Source organism: Ambystoma mexicanum, chromosome 1q (assembly GCF_040938575.1).
Source record: "Ambystoma mexicanum isolate Mex_15411 chromosome 1q, UKY_AmexF1_1, whole genome shotgun sequence".
Lineage (NCBI taxonomy): Eukaryota > Metazoa > Chordata > Amphibia > Caudata > Ambystomatidae > Ambystoma > Ambystoma mexicanum.
Genome location: NC_090922.1, coordinates 48,999,437 through 49,021,997, shown reverse-complemented (window position 1 = coordinate 49,021,997; position 22,561 = coordinate 48,999,437). Strand labels below are relative to the sequence as shown.

General features: G+C 46.0%; 1 protein-coding gene across 2 annotated transcripts in view; it reads left to right on the top strand.

Moving 5' to 3' along the window:
- Nucleotides 1-22,561, top strand: part of PMFBP1 (polyamine modulated factor 1 binding protein 1) — a 1,360,893-nt gene that overhangs the window by 1,054,988 nt on the left and 283,344 nt on the right. For both annotated transcript variants that reach the window (XM_069635509.1, XM_069635508.1), the window contains 2 exons: nt 6,526-6,715; nt 18,631-18,784. In XM_069635509.1, coding sequence (XP_069491610.1) covers nt 6,526-6,715; nt 18,631-18,784 — 344 coding nt within the window. The remainder of the gene's footprint in view (nt 1-6,525; nt 6,716-18,630; nt 18,785-22,561) is intronic.

The following is a 22,561-nucleotide window of genomic DNA, read 5'->3' as shown; positions in this document are numbered from 1 at the left end:
TGCCCCCCCTGCGCGCCTTGAAATTTAAAGAGAGGAAGAAGGTTTTTTCTGGTGAAAAAGGTTCTGTCTCCCGTTCCTAGGAAGGGACGCCTGTGTAGTATGGAGGAAAGGGGGCTAAGAGTATGTTAGTCACTACGGTGAGTAACTTATAATGTTATCTCCCTTCATCATGTTCATTAGCCGCTTTAAGGGCTCATGGTCAGTTTGCACAATGAAGTGAGTCCGATAGAGGTAGGGACTACGCTTCTGAAGGCTCCACACTTTGGAAACACATTAATTTTCCACAGTCACTGTTAGGAAAGAGTTCTCTTTTAGCAACTTTCCCTCCATATTCTGTGGACTCCCAAACTTCATTCTTACCTGACTTTTTACAGTGAAGTGAAGTCTTTAGCTTTTGCTCACATGTTATGGGCAGCAAACTGACTAGTCCTTCAGGCTGTCAGTACTAGGAAACTATGTTTCCCCTAGTCTTTTGACCTGGTTATTTTTTTTAGTAACATTTTAGCGTTGCACAATGCATTGCAATAGGGTTTCTTTTGTATGAACTGTGAGGGGTCAGAAATGTGAGGCGGACAACTTTGTAGACAGTTTTCAACTTTAGCCATTTTATTAAACAAAAGGTTGGATAAACACCTCACTATCCCTACCCTTATGAGGATTTCCCTACCTAAAATAAACAAAAGGAAACACTCTAACAAAAGGATATCTGACCCTCACACATGTACAACAAACAAAGTAAAAAGGAAATATCTGGCAATTCAATTCATAAACATTGTATAACATATGATATGATTTGCTTTGCAATATAATCAATGTCTCTTCTCATAACCTGGATTAATTTCCCTTACCCAGATCTGAACAAGGTTTTTCTCCACAGTTCAAAGAAAACAAGGAAATCCTTTTAAACACAATGCTCTGTTGCAGTTTTAAGGTTTTCGATAAAGTTCCACTGCTTCAATAAAGTATCTCCAGAAATTAGAAGTTCCTGCTCCTCCTGGAATAAGAACTGTTTCATATTGGTGTTCTTCCCATAAACAACAACAACAAATGTCTTGTTCAGGATAATGTCATGACTTTTGGATTCAAAAAGAAAGAAACTACTCAAACTCCTCCTCAAGTAAGAACAAGGTCCACCTTTGTAGTAACACCAAATGTCTTTGTCAGGATGGTTTACTTCAAACTTGACTTTAGAAATAATTAACGTTTCTTCAACAAGTTTTCACAAGTGCACCAACTTAAGTGACTGTGTATATGTTGCAAAATATGTTAGTATTGTGTGATATTACTTGCTAGTAGTCATTATTAATGTGTTGGCAAGGCCTATAATAACTGTTACTTGTATAACTAACTTTCTAAATGTAATCCTTGGTGTTTCACTGTGTGGACTTATTGTGGGCCCCTGACCCCACTCCCCTCTCCTGAGATTTAACCTTGGCCTCTCTCCATGCTTCTTTGATTGGTTTGGCTACACTCACAGAAGTTGCTCCCTGTTCACAATAATAAGGGTGGCCTTCTAAACAACTGTCCACCAGGCCAGAGTTTAGAAATCCATTCTAACAGTCACCCACTTGAGCTTTCCTTAAGCTGGCGACTAACAAAGCAAATAGAATGTTCCCTGTCTTTAGTACCAAACTGTGAAAAGACAGCAGTTAGTCTAGAGTTAGCAACATCTGTCTGCACAATAAAAGGTCTCTGGTATGCAAGTGTCCTGAGAACAGGGGCCTGAAAAAGGGAATCTTTCAGGCCTTGGAAGGGCATTTCACAATCTTCAGACCAAGAAACGTTCTTAGGAGTTATGAGTGTAGTCAGAGGGCCAGCTGTGGTGCCATAGTCTACCATAACGATCTGTACTACTCAGAAAAGCCCTCACATGGGTTTGGGTTGTGGGGGTTGCCCAGTCCTGTACAGCCTGTACTTTGCTGGGAAGAGGCTGAATCTTGCCCCCACCAACCTCATGCCTAAGGTAGGTTACTGAACCCTGACCAATTTGGCACTTGATAGCCTTTATGATCAGGTGGGCCTGCTGAAGAGCCTGCAACACTATTTCCAGGTGCCTCATATGTTCCTCCCAAGAGGTGCTGAAGACTCCTATATCATCCAGATATTGTTGCAGAATTCATCCAACCCATTCAGAACATGGTTGACCAGCCTTTGAAAAGTGTCAGGTGCATTCTTGAAACCAAAGGGCATTACTCTGAACTGGGAAAGTCCTTCAGGTGTTGAATTCTCTGTCAGGGTTATTTTCCAATACCCTGCAGTGAGGTCAAAGGTCCTAAGGTACTTGGCATCATCCAGCTTGTCCACCAACCCATCTGTTCGTGGAAGGGGATGAGCATCTGTCTTGGTGACAGCATTAAGAGCTCTGTAGTCCACACAGAATCTCAAATCAGATGCACCTGCTTTTGGCACCAGAACCACAGCACTGGGCCAAGGACTACTAGAGGGCTCCATCCTAGATCTGGCATTTTGTTTCCCTCAATCATAATGTAACATCTTTCTTGGTGTGAACAACTACAATTCCTAAACTAGGTTTCAGAATTGTAAGGTCCAGACCATGATCTTGTTTTTCAACAACAAGTATGATTGAAGAAGGTTGCACTGCCGCCCTTTGGGGCTCCAAAGAATCTCTCTCTCAGACCAATTGATTGTCGGGGACATGTGGAGGACAAATGATGAGTCACCTCATCTTTCTTCCACATAACCTGGCTATAACTGGACATGAAGCTGCTGCCTGAGTAAGGCACAACTTCTTCAGGGAAGCTACCCCTGGTAAACGTATCCATTAAAGCTATTACTTATTGACTTGGCAGTTATTATTTGATGTGGGTTGGCATCAGGATACCTGGTGGTGTGATCAGCAACCACCAAGATTATCCTATTGCCAGAGGATGTACAAAGAATCAGAGCTCTAATAAAGGTAGGCCCCATCTCTTCAAAGGATGCACCCACTACTGGTAGTGATGCTTGTGGATCCTGAATCCTTGTTAACTTTTGTCAGATTGCTGACAGAAAGTTAAACTCCCATAGTGGTTTTCTACTGGGACCCCCATCATGGGCCAGATAATTTCATGGGCTTCCACTCTGGGACTTATCTTGTTATCAGGATACACTTCCAGGGGAACTCCATGCACCAACTGCAGGAGTAAGGGCCACACATCCTGAGTAATCGCCAACCTATTGTGGTCTCTTATACACTAGTAACCCTCCTTACTGTGGGGTTCTTTGCTTCACATGAGGCTCATCCTCCAATTGGAAGCATGCCTTTCTCATAGGCCTTTAAGTGATGGTCTCTTTTGTTGGCCCTTACTAATCTCCTCCTTAGGATATGATATTTTATTTATATCGCAGTCGTACACAAGTGTTTCAGAGCGCGACCAGGCAAAGGGAGGGGAACAGGGGAGGACAAAAACAATGATCTTACTAGGCCCAGTGATGTTAAGAGCATGCAAGGGCATGGGAAAGGGAAAAGTGCATGGAAGGGGGGAGAAGTGGAAAGTGCGGAACAGAGGAGAGAACAGAGTAAATAATAATAAGTACAATTTATAAATAAAGGTGATAAACAGTGGTAGTGCAGCCAGCAAGTGGGAAAGTGCTAGGTTAGTCAGATAGGGTGCATCTGATAAGTACAGAAGAAAAGTGGGTGAGGGACTGTATGGGTACTCCTATTCTGCAAGCAAGCTTGGCAGTGGAGCAGGGCCATGGGAATAGAGTTTTTGGCAATCCCTCTTCCTTGTCACGCACAGGGATTTGGCCAACTACCTCAACCTCAGTTATAGGCAGGGCAGGGGAACATTTTCTTTTCCTCTTCATCTATTTGTTCTTGCATTTAGCCTTAGGTTTCCCCTTTGGCTTAGGCTTTCCCTTCGACTTGGCTAAGGCAGCCCGACTTTGAGACCTAGTGCTTGAAGGGTCTGCAGTGTCTCTCTCAGGACCTAAGTCTTGGAGTCTGATCTCTGACCGAACTCTTCTAGGAACTCTTCTTCTCACACTGACAAATGCCCTATCCATCTCACTATTCAAAGCTACAATGACAGGCATTACTGGGAAGTTGAGAGAGGGGCCTACAGTCAACTGAGTAGTCACCAGAGGAGCTCTGGCAAGAGCCTCTGGGTTTACCAATGTGGAATCTACTACAGTTGGACTGGGCCCATTGTTCCTAAAAGTAGAGGCATTTACAGCTTCCACCAGTTCAAATAATTTTGGGAATCATCAGTTATGGCAGCAGAAGCTCCAGCAATGATAGGTTCCAAGAAAACTAAAACTAACTGCATGCACTGTAAGATGCTGTGCCCTGGGAAAACGTTACCCAAACAGGTAAAAAGCAAAAAGACAAAAGGGAAACATAGTTTCCCAGTACTGATAGTCTGAAGGATTGATCAGTTTATCCACAACGAAATTAGCAAAAGGCCAGGGGAGTGAAGCTGAAGGCTTCACTTTCCTGTATAAAAACCAGGACAATTTAAAAAACAAAAGCAAAACGTTTGGTGGTCCATAGAATATGGAGGGAAAGTTGCCTGATGAGAAATCTTTCCTAACATTGGCCAAGCCAACAAGTAGGTAAATGTTCCAGAAATTAGGTAAGTCACATCGATTAAAGACTTTTCCAATCCCACCACACTAGCGGAAACCCAAGGGGGATCCTTGCATAGAACTCCACCGATCACAACCAGTCAAGGGAGAGTTATTGAGTGGACTTTACGCCCACACAATCCCTACGGTGGGGGTAAGGAGTGGAAACAAGTATGCAGTCTCCAGCCCATTAATCAAATTCTTTGAAGGAGCAACCCCAGGGTCATCAGAATTGCTGTGCCTGCTTACTTCAGTTGAAGGTCCGTTTGCAAGACGTAACAGCTTCAGTCTTAGTTTTCGGATTCAGGATTGGGAATGGTTGGATGTCAGTTCCACGGTCTGCTAAAATGGTTCCTGATGTGTTGAAGTTGGGCGACGCAGGCACCACTGGACAATTGCAGGTCCCACGATGAGAGGCACCTCCCAGGCCATGACGGAGACAGGTAACAGCGATGACTACACTGATCATAAAGTGGCAGGCAACACTTGTGGCTGTGAAGAAGACTACTCTATGAAGCCCTTGCTTCATGTTGGAGAGCAGCAGCTGCAGAAGGAGGGGTCTTGGGCAACAAGTAGATGACCTGCAGAGTTCCAATTCAAAATTTGGAACAGGGACTAATACAACAAAGATGCCCTGGATGAAGCTGTTCAGCCTACAGCATGGTTCTGTGATGCTTCTGAAGCCAGAATCTTTGTGATGGGGTCCAGGTTGGTGGGTCCCACCAATTTAAGGGTCAAAGCACCGGGAAGGATCTTCTTGATCGATGCAGATCTATTTGCTGCTACTTGGCTGAAGGCATTGCTGGTTGGCTTTGACAGCAGTCTTCAGGTCTCCAGCGGTCTGCTTCACTTTAAGGGGACCTTGGCTATAAAAGACAATTTGAAGTACGGCTACAGGTCTCCTCCTTTGACCTCAGCTTCGAGCTAGCGTCGGCCCCAGCCCACAAATGGTAAAGATCTGCATTGTTCGAACACTATCCAATTGTGGACAGCCTCTTGCCTCACATCTGCCCAGCAACAGAGAGCCCCCTGGCTGGAATGGGGATTAGGACAAGTCTCAACAACCACATCCATCCTGGATGCACACACTACCGCTTTGCCTGGTAAACTCAAGGTTTTGCTCGAACGGTCTTACCATATGTGGCTTTTCCTGACCTCAGAAGGCCGAAAGAAGGCTAAATGACATGATGGCCAAACCACACAGCGTATAATGCATGGCACTACTATTTCGAGTATATGGCACACAAAATGTAATTGTGCTGTAACATGCAGCAGTACATGCAGTAAAAATGAAAAACATGGTAGAAACATATCTGCTGCCACCACCCGTTTTGGACACTTTGTGAAAGTAACAGAAATGTTACAAAAGTAAAACGTAAAAGCGATACAAAGTACCCCTGCACCGTTTAGCTGTAAAGTGACATGTGCTACAGGAAAACAAGGAATCTCGCTAAGGGACCTGGGTCCCCCTGCACTGGTAGCCATGTGGGCGATGGATGAGCTGTGCAAGTAAAGGAAATCAAAAAGGTCCAACTAGAATTCAAGTCACAGCAAAATAATGTAGTGTTCTATTGATGTCAGTGGAGGGAAAGATGCAAAAAAAAAATCTTTCCTAACAGTAGGTAATGGAAATGCAGACTAGATCCAGGACAATTATTATTTTCCTTCCAGAATGCACAGGACCAATTGGGAAATAGAACAGTACACATACTTTCCTCCTTCAAAATATCATATACATCAATTTCTGGGATATCTGAGATTGATGTATTTGAGTTCAGGCAAACCTGGGAATAAATATTAAACAAAATGAAGTTACAGTGACTGCTGAAAAGTCTTAGTTATTTGCACTATCTGTGGAAAATGTCTGGCTAGTTTTCCCTGTCATCATTTGTTACTTGTCTACATTTATTTAATCTACCATTGAATCCTCAATAACACTGATTTTGTCTCTTCCAGCTCAGGAATTAGCACATCATGAAGAGAAGGTACTTCTGGCAGAGACAACCTTACAAACAACACAGGCTCAGTTGAGTGACCGCATTGCAGAAGTGGTGCGACATGAGCAGTCTATTCGCAAATTGGAGTCAGAGCTGCGCACTTTGCGAGAAAGGGTATGCAGCAGTGATGAGGAAATGGAGCAGTGCAGGTATGGAAAGGAGACGGGCAGAACATGAATGTGCAATGAACATGTCCAGATAAATTCCAATACCTGTTTTGGGTACATGTGGTTAGGTTGGTGGAAATATTTACCTGTTGCGGTATTTTAGCATGGACGTATTTCACTGATATGTGTTAGGAAAGATTTCTCTTTAGGCAACATTCCCTCCATATTCTATGGGCCCCCAAATAAATGTTTTGCCTTTGTTTTTTAATCTGTCCTGACTTTGTACAGGGAACGGAAGCCTTTATCTTCACTCCCTGGCCTTTTTCTCACTTTGTCTTGGGGAAACTGACAGTCCTTCAGACTATCAGTACTGGGAAACTATGTTTCCCTTTAGCCTTTTTACCTGTTTGGGTAACTTATTAACAGTACACACAGCATTTTACAATGCATGCAGTTTTAGTTTTCTTGGAACCTAGCATGCTGGAGCTTCTGCTGCCATACCTGATCATTCCCAACATTATTTGTACTGGTAGAAGCTGTAAGTGCCTCTACTTTTAGGAACCATGGGACCAGTCCAACTGTAGTAGATTCCACATTGGTAAACCCCAGAGGCTCTTGCCAGAGCTCCTCTGGTGACTACTCATTTGACTGTAGGTCTCTCTCTGAACGTCCCAGTAGTGTAGTGAGGACACTTATGTATCACCCTTGGCTTTTACACTTGGGATTTTAAGTTACTTTTATATGTGCCTGAAGACAAGCTGGTGGCAGCAGATGCCTTTCAACAATTTTTGCATTATTTTTAGTGTGCACATTCGCGTTTTCTACATCCGGCTACGAAACGTGACTAGTACCCTAAAATGGACTTGCTTTCAGCCAGGATTTAGCATATGAAGAAAACTCCTGCAGCCATTTCTTCAGATCAGCATTGGAGCCAAGTATCCTGTGCAAAAGAGCAGCCAAGTTAAGATCAGTGGACTACTCTTGAAGAGCTAAAACTATAGGGGGCACCTAGCTATTCCCTGACCACTCCAAGCGTATACTTATATCTATAAATCAAAGAGCTGATCAGGGCGAGTCTGAATAAGTGATGAGCCACTATTTTATTATAATTATTATATTGACTAACAACAAATGAAACATATTGAATCAAAAAAAGGTTACACAGGTAATTGGAAAGCATACATTCCCTACATAGAAAAACAACCTACAATACTAAAACAAGCTAAATTCATAAAGAATCTTATCCTAGCTAAAAACCGCTTTGCCTTGTCTTGGGAGCAGTATTTTTACAAATGCCAATTTGATTGGCTTAATCAACAGTGTTGCGTAATGAGCACTGTGTGGTGATGGAATTGTCGGCACGTCTGTGTTTCGGCCTTGTAGCAGGAGTAAGTGCTGTAACTACATCAGCCTTCTTCAGGACTGGGAATTATGAGACCTACTCAGACATTAGGTAGCTTGTGATCTAGAAAAACAAATATCATACACTAAGTGGGGATCTCCATCTGGACAAATAATATAAAAGTGTCTAGGCTCGGTCATTGCTTCTGATGCTCACAAACAGGAACTTACCGTGCAGGTAGAAATCTAGCACATGTGATGCGAGTTCACAGCAGTCTGCTGGAAATATCTGTAACACACAAAGCGTGTCTTGGAATTAGACATGAACTGGTAGGGGGAAGCACATTAGACTGTGAGCTCTCTTGAAAATAAATGGTAAAATACATGTTCAGTATGACTTGTGGGTCGCAGAGTCCACTTCTGTTGGGCTCGGTTCTGGAGGTAGGCACGGGCAGTAGTGCGCGTAAACCTGCTTGCTGAAAAATTAAAAGGGAGCGATCATTGTGTAGTCCCTGTGACCAAAGCTAGCACAAAATCACGGTGAAAAGGCCTTCTACTCTTGAAGAGGCCTGGCATCCCTTCCGGCGTTTGGCCCGGCGAAGCCCTGCTGGAACTACCTGATCTGCAAAGGCCCTCTGCAGTGCTTCAACCTTTGAACTGGTAGGACCAACCAGTCTCGAAGCATTCTCGAGGATGCAGCTGTACTGAGGGTTCAGAAGTGCCCCTGGACCACCCAGTGGACTGGCCAGCTCTCCAGTTGGCTACCTTGGTAAAATTGTAGCCTTTTCGCATTTGTTGCCAGAACGTCGGTGGTCGCCAGCTCGTGCCTCAAGTCGCCTTCCTGCCAAGTTTCAGCTTCCCAGCATCAAGGGACCCTGCTCTGGAAGGTCTTCTTCAACCTCAACTGGAAAGACACCTGCTGTAGCCCATGTGTGGTAGCCATCGCTGGTACTCTCCTTCGCCAATCTGGTAAAATGTCCTGAAGATGTTTGCATCTGTACCTCCTGCATTTCTTTTTCGCAAAGGGTTGCCCTCTGCTCTTGGGACGACCAGAAGAATCCTTGCACCTGCAGCTCCTGGGCACCTTCTATTGGATGCAATGGTGGCGGGATTGGTTAAGGGAACATGTATACCTATAGTTTATGTAAGTGTTAGTATCATTATCGGCTGCCCTTTACCTGATAGGCACGCCTTAGACAACCTCTTACTACGTAAAATCCTGTTAACATAATACCAGCAGCAGATAGGCTTCTTCAACAATGTATGGCCCACCATTACATAGGCAGGCCCTCATATTTGGTTGGCACTCTCTTCCAACTATTGACATTCGGTTTGTTGGCAGCATGTAAGCAAATCAAAACCCAGGTGCAGTGGAACAACATCGGACAACTGCCCTCCTCAGCTAATTAGCATACCATCTCTCATCAGTTAGGCACTAATCCAAGGCTTCTTCTCTGTAGTTGACATTGCTGACCGTTCTCTTCCTCAGGACTTTAAAGGGAGTGAAGGTACATTGCTATCTTCATCTGGAGCTTGATGAATAGGCCTTGTTTTCTTGTCTTGTACCACGTGTCAGGAGACCATGATTTTTCTATTTAGTGCTATATGATTAAATTATGTTGGGTGCTATTACTCTCCTCGGCCTCTGGAGACTTGGTTGCTCTGTCTTGCATGTGCTTTCTATGTCTTTAATTGAACAATACTTGGCACTCAGAAATGTTTACTCTTTTACTTAATCTAAGAAAAAGATGTCCTGCGTACATAGCTTATCCTCTTCGACTCCTTTCGTGCCTCGCAGTTGCTTCTTGCTGCGGCACCCTTGATTCGGAGCCAAGCAAATATCCTTTGTTCTCCACAAATCGGTATTCCAGCGCCTGTCAGCTCTGCAGCCTTGGTTTCCCTTCTTGAGGCTTCTCGCTTACTATTATACAATGCTGATGTCTGTTTTCTCTACATTGCTGCTTTATTCGTGTTTTATTTCCTACTCCAGCAGGCTTCTACATTGTCATATCTACCTTGCGTGTCTGCCTATATACATCGACTGCATCTCTTGTTACTTATCTTCTAAATGTATATGGTTTTCTTCATATTCGCATACATATTTACTTTATCACTTTAGTCATATCTTCATTCTCTAGATATCCATATATTAATTTCAATGCGCCCTCATGTCTTCATGACATCACTTCACACCTGTCAGACTTTACTCTTAGTGCTTCTATGTCCAGTGGTGCCTGCAGACTCATGTCTAACGCATCAGTTTGAGGGTACATTCGATATGGTAGTCTGAGCGTGTAACATCTCTCATACCTTCATTGTGGTATTGGGAGGATACCATGTTTCAGGCACAGTGTTTTTTTGCTGTTCTTCCAATATGATGGAGGTGAGGCGGTGGACTCTATAGATGATGTGGACATCTGCCGCTCTACATGGTACATGATCTTTTGCACTAGGTCCGGACGAGGGATTCCCAAGGGTCGCAGTGCAGAGGTGTTAGGGAGAATTCTCTGTTTAGGCTGAATTTCCCTACCTAGTGAGTCCCCCAGCAGCTTTGCTGGATTTCTGGGGTTTAATTTTTTCTCCTGCCAAGAGTGAGACTCTTTTACCCTCACTCCTGGACATATTGAACTGTGTTATCTTGGACAAACCTTGTGTTGAATGGGCTATGGGGTCTTTTACTCCATAGGGCCTCATGTATTTTTGTGATGTGGGTTACACAGCACCCTCTGTGCCGTGACCCAGGGGTGTCCTAGGGACTCCCCAACATAGACTCCATACCCTGGGACTGACTACTGTCTCCCAGGGCATGTAAAGTCACCAAAGACTTTGCTAGTCTTGAATCCTGAACAGAACCAGTACAAACCATCCTATTGTGGACGTACTGGCTGGGGCAATTCGATTGCCCCAGGGTCTGTTAGTCGAGGGGGCACGTCTCCGTCCCCCCTGATCGAGTTTTGGCTGGTGGCAGTGGAAACTACGTTTTATATTCGACCGCGAATATTTTCCTATGGGATTTCCCATTGTTTTAGGCTAACACATTTAATTATTTATTTACGGTAGCCTTAAACATACCGCCGGTTTATATATTTATTTTTATAACTCCGGTTGGGACTTTTTGCCAAAACTTGATTCTAAAATGGCGTTGGTGTTCGCCTCTGTAACTCTGACCCAAAGTGGAGCCCTTTGTTCCACTTTTGGCGGGCTTCTCCACAGAAGCCCTCCAAAGTGGTGCCACTCTGTCTGGGGTACTTAGGAGGGGTGGAGGGGGATTTAGGCACCCTGGACTGAGTTACCTTGGTAACTCAAGTCGCACTCCGTCCTGATTGGCCCAAGTGGTGAGCCGCCCGGCTCACCACTTAGCATGTTTGAGTGACAGCTAGGCTGGGTGAATGGGGGTTTGCTGCATAAAAGCAGGGCTTTGGGGACTGGGACTTCAGAAGTCGCCACAGGACCAAGAATCCGACGAGGGAAGGGCTGAGCCGACCTGCTTCGACGACACCACCCGGTGGAGCCCTGCTGAACCGTCTCACCACTTTTCCCGACGACCGAGGAGAACTCTTAACGGAGTGGCTCCTTCCCTTGACTGGTGGGGACAACCAGTTTTCGCCTTCTTTTCGCTTCTCGAGGTATCTCGTGGCCGCCTTGCCAGTGCCAAGCACCCCGGCAACCGGAACCCCACCACTTTTACCCCAACCACGAAAGTCGGTACGACCCTTTAACCGGAGGACTCCGCGGCTGGTTTCTTCCCGGGCAGTGCAACGACCCTCTTCTTCTGCTCTTCAGCGAGAACTTCTTCTCCCCTGACCGACGTCGAGCCCTGCTGCCACTGCCTGGAACAACTGCCACCGCTGGAGGATCCTTTCCGCTTAAGGTACCGTGTTCCGCCTGGCTTCCCTTGCTACCGACTGTACGGGGTAGATTTAGCCCCCGGCTTTCGAACCTGGGAGAGCCTGGGACACCCTGGCTAAACTTTCTAAGCCACTCTACACTCTTGTCTAACTCTTTGCAAGACTTTGAATCCCTAATAACAGTGTGATCTTGGGCACATTTTCGCTCCGGCTACTCTAAGAGTAGGCCCTGCCTAGTGGCTTTTGCTCACCTGTGACTTTGTGCTTCTTTGAGCCTATTGCAAGTGTTCTGGACCTTAGAGTGGTGTGTTTAACCCATTTCTGCTTCTTCTCTCCCTTTCTTGGAAACTACTAGAGTGTCATCTAACGTTAAGCACTCACCTCTGTTTTAATTAAGTGGTGTTAACCTAGAATTGTCTAGATAGGAGAAAGGATTGAATCTACTTTCTTTGTAACTGTGTTTGAAGTGTTTACTATATTTTGCTAGAGTGTTTTTAACTTATGTGTATTTTAAATAAATAACTATATACTTTTGAAACCAAGCTCTGGTCAGTGTTTGCTTGTGCTATTGTATGTTGGTACATATTGTGTATACTTTGCATACTGCCTAACTCTTCTTGAGAGAAGTCTGACTGCTCAGCCACAGCTACCAGGTAAATCTGGGTGGTACAGACTGCTACCAAAGGGGTTTACTGCTCTACCTGTAGTCTTAAATCTTTTGCAGTGTTCCCCAAGGGAACTGCACAGGTTTCTGCCTAACAAGAGGTCATCTTTGGACACAGGATTTAATTTTGGTAGATCACAGTGCTTGATTCTCGGTTCCAGGCACCTTCCAGCTGAACACTTGGGTAACTGTAAGAAGCAGACTTCTGCTCAGCAGGCGACCTCAGGACATTTCCAGGGAACAAAGAAGAACGATTGCAACTGGAGTCACCACGTTCAGGCGGCGACAGGTGGTCTTTAATGGACGAACAAAGGCGCAGGTCCTGAACGTCTTCCGTTGATGCAAGAAGGCTGAAAACACAGGAGCAGACATCATGTGTAGTACAAGCTGAAGATCCTCCAAGTGCCAAAGATGCAATGTGGGAGGGCGACAGCTGCAGCGAGGTAGCACAAGAGAGAGCTGGTGAGCGCACTGATTGGTGCACGGACAGGTACAAAGGCACGGATCCTCAAGCAGGGGTTGGGACTGGTTGTTCACAGCGGTCCAGGGCTCAAATCACTGACAAGGGTCTGGGTATGGCTTCACCAGGCCTTCACTGGAGCAGATGCTGGTCCACTGCAGGAGTTGTACTTGGATTTTCAGCAGGCTGTACTTCTTCGGAGGGGTCTTGGCACCAATGATGATTTGGAGAGATGAATGTTTCAGATCACTGTTTTACACAGCACTTGCCACCTGCTGCACAACTGATCTTATCCTTCAATTTAAAGAAGTTTCTTACAAATCCTTCCCAAACCCTCCAGTTTATTGTTTCAGTTCTCTACACCTGCTAGAAGAGGGCCTTTCACACAAAGTATAGAGTGCCAATTACCTACAGGATTTGAGCCAAAACTGGCTTCAAACCTGTAGGACATTGAGGATCACCATGAGGGGCCTGAGTATTACAGGCAATAGATCATATCCAACATAGAAGACCAGGACTTTGAAGGCTTGATTCAACAACAGATTCCCAAGGCTCACACATGTCCTCAATCGAGCATAGCGATTCATAGGACATCACTCAGTCATAGTCACAGGTGCAGACCCTCACACAGTGCCCAAAACCCAGTGAAGGAATGACCGGTCTATAAAAGCCCAGAGAATCAGTCAGGCATTGTGGGTGATTGGAGTAGGAGTTGGTGAAAGGAGTTTGGAGAAAAAGGAGACCAGCTTTTAAACTTGATTTCCAAAATCAATCCTAGGGTTGGATTTTGGAAGGCCAACCTATTATGGTGATCAGGAAAGACACTGAAGTGTAGCCAAACCGAATCAAGGTAGGGCAGAGCAACAAATTTAGAATTACGAGGGGTGTGAGAGTGGTGTAGGGCTAGGACACACAGAGCACTCGAATTCCTGTTAGGCAGTTACTTACACAAATATAACATGATTTACTAAGCATTTAAAATATACATTAAGCAATGAAACCTCCAGTACAGTATTGTAACTACTATAACATGCATATATACATTCGCTCTTGTGTGAAGATAGAAAAGCATTTGATTGAAAACCATGCAATGCAAGTAAGTAATCCGATTCAGAAAACCTAGTTGAAACCTTAAAGACCAACACTAGAATTGTTCCCTAATACTTAGTAAGTCCAGTTCTGAGATGTAATGGGGCCTAGTGCTGTATGGGCATTAGTCCTGAAAGATATGCTTCACAGGTAGGTTTAATATATGATAGTATGATGCTAACGGTTGCGATTCAGAGTTCCAAACAGTTAAGGAAAGTTCAGGTGAGTAACTCTATTCATCCCACTACAATAGGGTAGGCCAAGGAGGGAAACTTAAGTAGACCAGCACCTGTCTAAGTCAGGCAAGAGAGAGCTAAGGACAGGACTTTACGGCCATGTAACCCTATGGAAGGGGGTGGGCGAGTGACACTGGTATGTTAACTTACTCCATTTTCCCAGAGACCACTTCAGAGGGTCTGGATTCCATTGGAGACGTGTCCTTCTGTGCTTCAGTCTGGTCGAGGGAGGCCCAGGGGTCATGGGTGCTCGGGTCTGTTTCTGACAAGGGATTTAGTTTCGGTACCATGGTTCCAGAGACTGTCCAGCTGATCACCCTTGCAAGAAAAGGTTCTGCAGAGCAGGGCAGCCTCAGAATACCTCCAGGGAGTGGAGACGGGTTGCAACAGGAGTTACCATGATCAGACAGCAACGGGTAATCTTCAGTTGGCGAACAAAGGAGCAGGCCATGCACGTCTTCCATTGAGACTAGAAGCTGAAAATGCAGGAGGAGGCATCTTGTAGCACAAGTTGAAGATCCTCCAAATTCCAAGGATTCATTGGGAATGTCGATGACTGCAGCAAGGCAGCCCAGGAGAGAGCCGTTCAGTCCACCAAGTGGTTCATGGGCACTTCCGAAGGCCCAGAAGTCACAGATCCTTGAGCGGGGGCAAGGCCTGGTTGTTCTCGCTGGTCCAGGAGTCGAAGCTTTGATGACAACCTTCTTGAGATCCAGACAGAGGAGCAGGTGTAAGGTGTCGGCTGTAACACTTCCTCATAGAGGTCTTGACTCCAACAATCATCTATCAAATGGCTACAGGAGTCCTCCTTTTATCCACAATTTGTACTAGAAGCAATACCCAGTCCACCAATGTTAAGGATCTGCACCATTCAAACTGGCAGTGGCTATCCAAGCATGGATAGCCACTGGGGAAACCTTCTGCCCAGTAACAGACATTCAGGGGCTTGGATGTGAACTGGGACCAGAATTTCTCAGCCCCCACATCCACCCACACAGAAGGAATGCCACTTTGACCAGGAAAGCAGAAGCTTGCCCAGCAAAGGGCATTCCATATATGACAATTCCTGACCCGTGAGGGGAGGAAAAACATCAAAGGACAACATGGCCCAAGGGCAACATGACCAAAGGGCAGGCAAAGATCTTGTGGCACAGACATTTTAGAGTATATGGTACTCTTTATGGCATTATGAGGTCAAATGCAAAAGTGCGCAAGTAAAATGTCAAAATCACAGTAGAAAAATATCTGCTGCGAGCAACCCATCCTGGACACATTGCATCCTTATAACTTTTTCTTTTGTAACTTTGTTGTTACAAATGCGAAGTATCTTAAACGCACTTCACCATAAGATGTGTGTAGCTTTCTAAATACAATAAATTCACTAAGGGGCCGGGGGGGGGCATAATCTCCCAGTACGATAGCCTTAGGGACTGATCAGTTTCCTGATTAAAAAATTAGGACAAAGCAACGGAAGTAAAGCCTTACCTCCAAAAAGTCAGGTCAGCAGTCAAAACAAAGTAACAAAGAAATTGGTGTCCCATAGACGTCTATAGGAGGAAAGTAGCAAAAAAGAAAATCTTTCCTATCACCAGGGTTTGTTTGGAGAAGTTTGGAAGAGAGACCATGAGGAACTGGCCATGAAACAAGACTCGGAAGCCTGAAGAGAGGCCAGAAGGCTGGGCAATAATGGTGCCTAGCAGCTGAAGGAGAGACCCGCGATATTAAAGAGGAAATCACGAAAAGCTGAAACAGGAATTAAGAAGTGTGAGAGTGATGGCCAAAGAAAGTGAAAGTTACAAGAAGGGTAGTAGTGCTCAATGGGGTGAAGAAATTGGGGGAGAAAGTAGCCAGAAGGATTGTGAAAGTACCCAGATGAGAAGGTTGTTCACAAGGAGAAAGTTGACCATTTGGATGAAGAAAGCGAGAAAGTGAGTAGTCAGTTGGAGGGATAAAATATAGACGAGAGGTGGTTAGAAAAGGAGCTGGAGAAAAGGGAACAGGATTTAGTAGAGGAGTTGATATGAGAAGTAGGCAATTGGCGATCAGGAGTACGACCAGGAGAACAGGAAGGGGAATTAGTTGATGGATTAAGGACAGAGTTAGAGGAATGGAGAACCAGGGTGTGGACACGAGAATAGGAAGCAGAGAAAGAACTACAAACAAGATGTGGTGCTACTAAAGGCAGGAACTTTTGCACATGGTGAGGAAGCAGCCTGCTAGGCATAGGAGCTAAGACTTTGCAACTTGAAGGGAATGGTATTGTAGATGGCAAACCTCTCATTCTGCCAAGATCCTTTGGATCATTGTGGATGTCGCCTCGTCCCTGGGGCCTTCTTCCCTTACCTGAGAAATAAGAGTTCATCCCAGAGAGGGACGTTGTCCGGGGGCCGGCCATTCTGTTCTATAAAACGGCAGGAAACAACTGGCTTGTAAGACCATGTCCCAAAGGAACAAGATGTGGAAGAAAGAGTAAGTGCCCCTTGTGATTGGTGTGCTGTGGTCTCACAGAACCTCTGAAGAAGACTAGGGCTGGGCATTGTTGAACCAAACACTTTATGCAAAGATTCTGTGGCAAGTCTCCTGAGAAGGAAGTCCTTAAAGAAGCCAGAGGCTGAATATGAACCACATCGTTTTCCTGAACTTTGTTAATTGTCGCCATTGGATCAAACTGGACATTTTAGTTGCATTTTACTCCAACATCATTATTCATTTTCTCCCTCACTGTATAGAACCCCTGATGTATCACCTTACACTTGAGTTTGTATGGTTGTTTGTTCCTGTCACTTATATGGTAGCACTCAAAGCCAGATATTAATCTAATAAACAAATGCATGTTATATTGACTCTGCTCTGTATACTATTCTTATCATTTGTGACCACACCCAACGCAGTCCAACATTCAAGGTGAGATAATGTTAATTCTTACACTGTGTTACAAAAGAGACCAAAATCTAAAAGGAGTTCAGCCTTCTAGTTTTAAGCATAATACAGTTGGTTTGAATAAACATCACAAAGCAGTGGGACTGACGTTGGATATTTGTTTGTTATTCACCATAATGTTTTCGGTATTGCCTCAAAATAACAGGAACAAAAATGCTGAATGCATGTTTAATGCGCATTCGGCAGTAGAGAAAATGCTGCATCTGATTACATCGAATAAGGGGAGCAGGGGTAGCGGGGTGTCCCCTACTTTACTTGTTCGGTATAATCGGAGAGGGGTTTGCGGACGGTTGTCTCCGCAGTGACAAGGGTGAAACAGAGACTTGCACCTAGATGTGATATCTATGTAAGCATTGTGTAGCTCCATTATCGCATTCGGAATTTCCGTTTGCAATATTATGGGCCGTGCAGTGATCGCATAGATCGAAGTCTTTTGCATTGTTATACTTAAAGGAACTCTTCGATATATGTTACTTGTTTTCTGATGCTAGTTCTCAATATTTCGTGGTCCCTCCCCATCCACCTCTTTGCCATTCACCATTTCCTCATATTTCTTTTTCATCATCTGAATCTTTTGCCTACTATAATCCCTGCACCTCTCCCTCTTCATTACATCAATATCAAGTTGATTTGAATAGAAATTAATAAAAGTACACACAAAACAATTACATAAATAATATACATGAAAAGGATTTGGATAAAATCGTGAATTCATCTTTACAATCATTACCAATTATAATCATAATTGGTCAGTTAAATCTAAAAATGTCCTTTCAAAATTGTTTGAGGTTAAACATAATAAAAACAGTCTACAAGTTCATGTCCAATTTATCTATCAGTCTATTATTGACAAAGTTTAAACATTTTAGTACTGGAACAATATATCTCATCCTTGACTTTTATATATTGAACAGAAACATAATATATGTAGGCTAGTTCTCAGAATTACACCATTGCAATCACATTTAAGTATATATTCTTGATCATATTTTGGCATCAAGTGAGGAGCTAGTTGATTAAAACAAAATCTTGTCATCAGTTTTCTTGCCTTAACATCCAGGGATAAAATAGAGAATTCATATAGTAGGTTCTAACAGAAATGTTTGCTTTGGATAGCACTTGTCAATCTTAGGTCATACATCTTTTTAATTTGATGTTACAATACAATTGTATCTTTGTTCCTTATATCCTTTTTGTTACTATATAAATGTAGCAAATCTATAGACGATAAATACTTCCTGACACAAGAAAGCGACTTGATTTCATTTACATTAGTCATTGTGATATTCTCAATCAGAGGATGTGCTGTCTGTCTGTTTGTCCCTCTTTCTCTGGCTATACCTCAACCCATTTTTCATGCGTTTTCTTAACATGAGCAGGAAGCTGATTGACCGGCTAAAAACAGAGTTGTCCCAGTCCAAACAAAGTCACCAGACTGCCGTTCAGGAGGGACAGAGGCACCAGCATTCTGCAGCAAGACTTGAACTGGAGAAAGCCAACAGCCAGGATCAACTAAGAGTTCTGCAAACACAGGTAGAGCCGACCAAAGAGGCTCAGGTGGACACTTTTTTTGCATAGACGGAATGAATAAGGAGAATTCATCTATCAAATTTCCTTTCTTTTTGTCTTCAAATTTTACAATTTAATGTCTCATTGTAATAATGTAGAGTTATTGACACTTTAGAAAGGGCACCTGTTGTGGCCATGGGTTCTCATCCAATATATATGGTTATGTTGGTGTCCGTGTAAGCGGTTTTCCTCTTGTAGATATGTTTTTCTTGCACCTTATCAGTTCCTTTTTTGCAAGGGAGCAGCATTTAGGTATTTGGAAATGCTTCTTTTGCAAATGTGTTTATCAGTTTTGTTCAAGGGTAAATTAAGAAGTGGGTGTTTCTAGGAATACTGTAACGTCCCGTCCCCTTTGCTCCATACTGCATGGGCGTTCCTTCCTATGCACGGGAGATGGAACCTTTTTCACAAGAAAAACCTTCTTCCTCTTTAAATTTAGAGGCGCGCAGGGGTGTGGCCCTGGGAGCATGCGCTATGCTGACTCCGCCCAGCTACCAGCCTCACGGCCGAGGGGTCATCAGTTCAGTGCTGAGGTACCGCAAGGTTCTTGTACCGGGTGTACACCCGAGGGAAAATGCCCTAGTACCGGCCTCTACGTCCGAGGGGACGCCTGCACGCAGCACTACCAGTGACAATGCAGAGGGCAATACGCCTTCCAGGCCTAGACCTTGGGTGCCGGTTAGGCCTCATGCTACACCACCAAGAGTCTCGGAGGAGGCTTGGCCCAGGGGGCCATTCACCACGACTTTGGCACGCAGCTCGACAAAATGGCTGCCGTGCCAGACAACATGATCGCTCGTCCGATGCCGCGCCTAGGAACAGAGCAGGCGGGTGAACGAGTTTGAAGGTGGTACTGGTGTCAACCAGGTACGTGGCCTACAGTTTATCATCCGAAGCGCAGGGCAGGTTTCCCCTGCAACCTGGGCAGAGTGCACACTGGCCCCAGCAGCCCACAGCCACTCCGTCAATATCTCCTGCCTCCGCTTCTGCCTCAGAAGACAGGTTCTTCGAAAGGTTTTTGGCGCTGATGCAAACCCCCCAGGTTTGCTGTCAGGGACTTGTCAGGGACTTGCTCCCTCTGGTCATTCCTCCGGCGCCCATAGTCATTCCTCCCATGGCTCCGGTGCCACAGGCCCCAGGGCAAACCCGCTGCCTCTGCCTGCTGTTTCGATTCCGGGTCCCCTGCCTCCCACAGCTCATGCGGTCCCACACCAGCCTCCGCACCAGCCTCTGGCTCTGGTTTCCACACCGCAGCCCATGGTGCCCAGCCCCCCTCCACCTGCTCTGGAACAGAATTAATTAAGGCCTTCTACGACAGGATCACAGGTTTGACAGAATATATGGGCCTTCCTCAACCCAAGATAGAGCAGCACGAGGAGGGGGGGGTCTTGGCAGAAGTCCTCGCCCTAAGACCCCCTACCATGATGGGGATCCTGATGCAGAAGGACGTTGTGGCACTGGCCAAGAAGGGGTGGCTCAAGCCACACTGAGCCCAACCTGTCAATCGTTGCCTCAATGCCACGTATAGACAGTCTCAACCACACTCTTCGGTGATCGCTGCAGCGTCACTCTACTCTAAGCCTCAGTCGTCCTCGGCCACCTCGTCCTCGGCGCTGCCATGCAAGAAGGTGAAGATCTTGGAGGTGTATGGGAAGAAGCTGTACTCCAACGTTTCCCTGCACCTGCATCAGGCCGATGCGGATGCCATGCTAGCAGCAGCTAAACAGAAGCTTTGGTGGGAAATGCCGGACTTCCTCCCGGAACTTCCGGTGCAGAGCCAGGCACGCTTTAAGACGAGTCTAGGAGAAGCCAGGCTGTGGTAGCGCAGGACATCATGGAGTCCACTGTAGCACACATTGATACCTCTAGCCGGGCCATCTGCATCGCCACGGACATGAGAAGGACGGCCTGGCTTCGGGCTACTAAGCTTAACCCTGGCGTCCAGGATTGCATATTGGATCTTCTGTTCTAGGGTACTGACCTCTTTCACTGTACCACAGACGAGGAGTTAGATAAAAAGAACAACTCGCAGACTGCGAAATCTTTATCCTGACGAAGGCCACGCCCAAGGCGTACAAGCTGCCGCATCAACGCTCTGACAAGGGGCGGGCATTCGGCGGGTTCCGAGATTACAGGAACGGAGGTTGAGACAAACTGACCGCTCGCCGAGCCAGCACTGGTGCAAGCAACAAAAGAGGGGTGGGGGAAGCAAGGGCTTCTTCCAGTCCCCCTCCTCAGCGGCAGCCTCAGAAGGAAAAAAGGCATCACGCATCCCGTCGAGTCCATGTGTCTCCAGTGGGTGGCAAGCTTGCCTCTCATGTGCATTTCTGGCGCCAGAACTTTGTGGACCCCTGGATCCTATCTGTAGTATCCATGGGGTACCGCCTACCGTGCCTCCCTTCTCCACTCCCACAATTTGGGGCAGCAACTCTGTTGGTGGAGATCCGGTCGCTCATCGAGAGCCAGGCAGTGGAAGAATTACCAGCCTCCCAGAGAGGATTAGGCTTCTATTCCAGGATTTTCGCCATGCAGAAGAAGAACCAGGCTGGCCTGAGAGCTGTGTTGGACCTATTCACCCTCAACCTCTCTCTCCCTCTTCAGAAATGCAAGATGGTTACGCCAGCACTCATTGCAGAGACACTAGACATGGGAGACTAGATGTGCTCCCTGGATCTGAAGGATGCCTACTTACACGTCCCGATTTGGCAGCCACATTGCCCCTTCCTACGCTTCAGGATCATGGGCTGTCCTTTCTAGTACAAGGTGCTATCCCTTGGCCTCAACTAAGTCTCCAGGGTATTCACCAGACTCATGAATGCAGTGGCAGCCCTCCTCAGGGCCCAGGGCCACTATGTCTACCCGTACCTGGACCACTGTCTCTTCAGGGCGTGATCCCTGGAGTTACCCACACTTCCTCAGCGCTTATGAACACGCTCCATGACCTTGGGTTTAATATCAACCTCAAGAAGTCGCCGCGGCAGCCCACGCAGAGCCTCACCTTCCTGGGCCTCATCTGGGACACCTGCTCCGAGAAGGTATTTCCCTTAGAGGACAAGCTTACAGCCATCAAGAGGGCCACGACACACTTCCTTACCAGGGCAGTGACGTCGGCTTGGTGGCACCAACACTTACTGGGTATCATTGCAGCCGTCCTTCTGGCCGTGCCAAACACGAGACTCTGCATGAGGAGATTACAGCTGCACTTCTCAGCCACATGATGAAATCTGGAGAAGGGCTCCCAAGCGGAGCTGGTCAGCATGCCGCCTTCTTTCCACTTGGACCTCACTTGGTGGTCCAGAGACTGCAACCTGCAGACAGGCAAGCCCTTCCAGGAGCCGCCCCCGCAGGTCACCATCACTACGGACTTCCTCCCTGGAAGGCTGGGGAGCCACTCTGGACAGCAAGAGCTTCCACAGAGTCTGGACCCGGCAGGAGTCGCATATCAACTGGCTGGAGCTCAGGGACATCAGGCTAGCCCTCAGAGCCTTCCAGCCACTCATTAGGGGCAGGACCGTCCTAATCCAGACCAACAACTCCACCAGCATGTACTATGTCAAAAAGCAGGGGGATACCAGGTCCCCTCCGCTGTGCAACCTAGCTGTCAGCATGTGGGAATGGGCCCTGGAAAACATCTACCTCACGGCTGTCCACCTCCCGGGGGAGGCAAACTTGCAAGCGAAAACATATAAGGTGAGTCTGATTACCCCTCTTTCCATTGCCCCAGTGCTTCAATTGACCAAT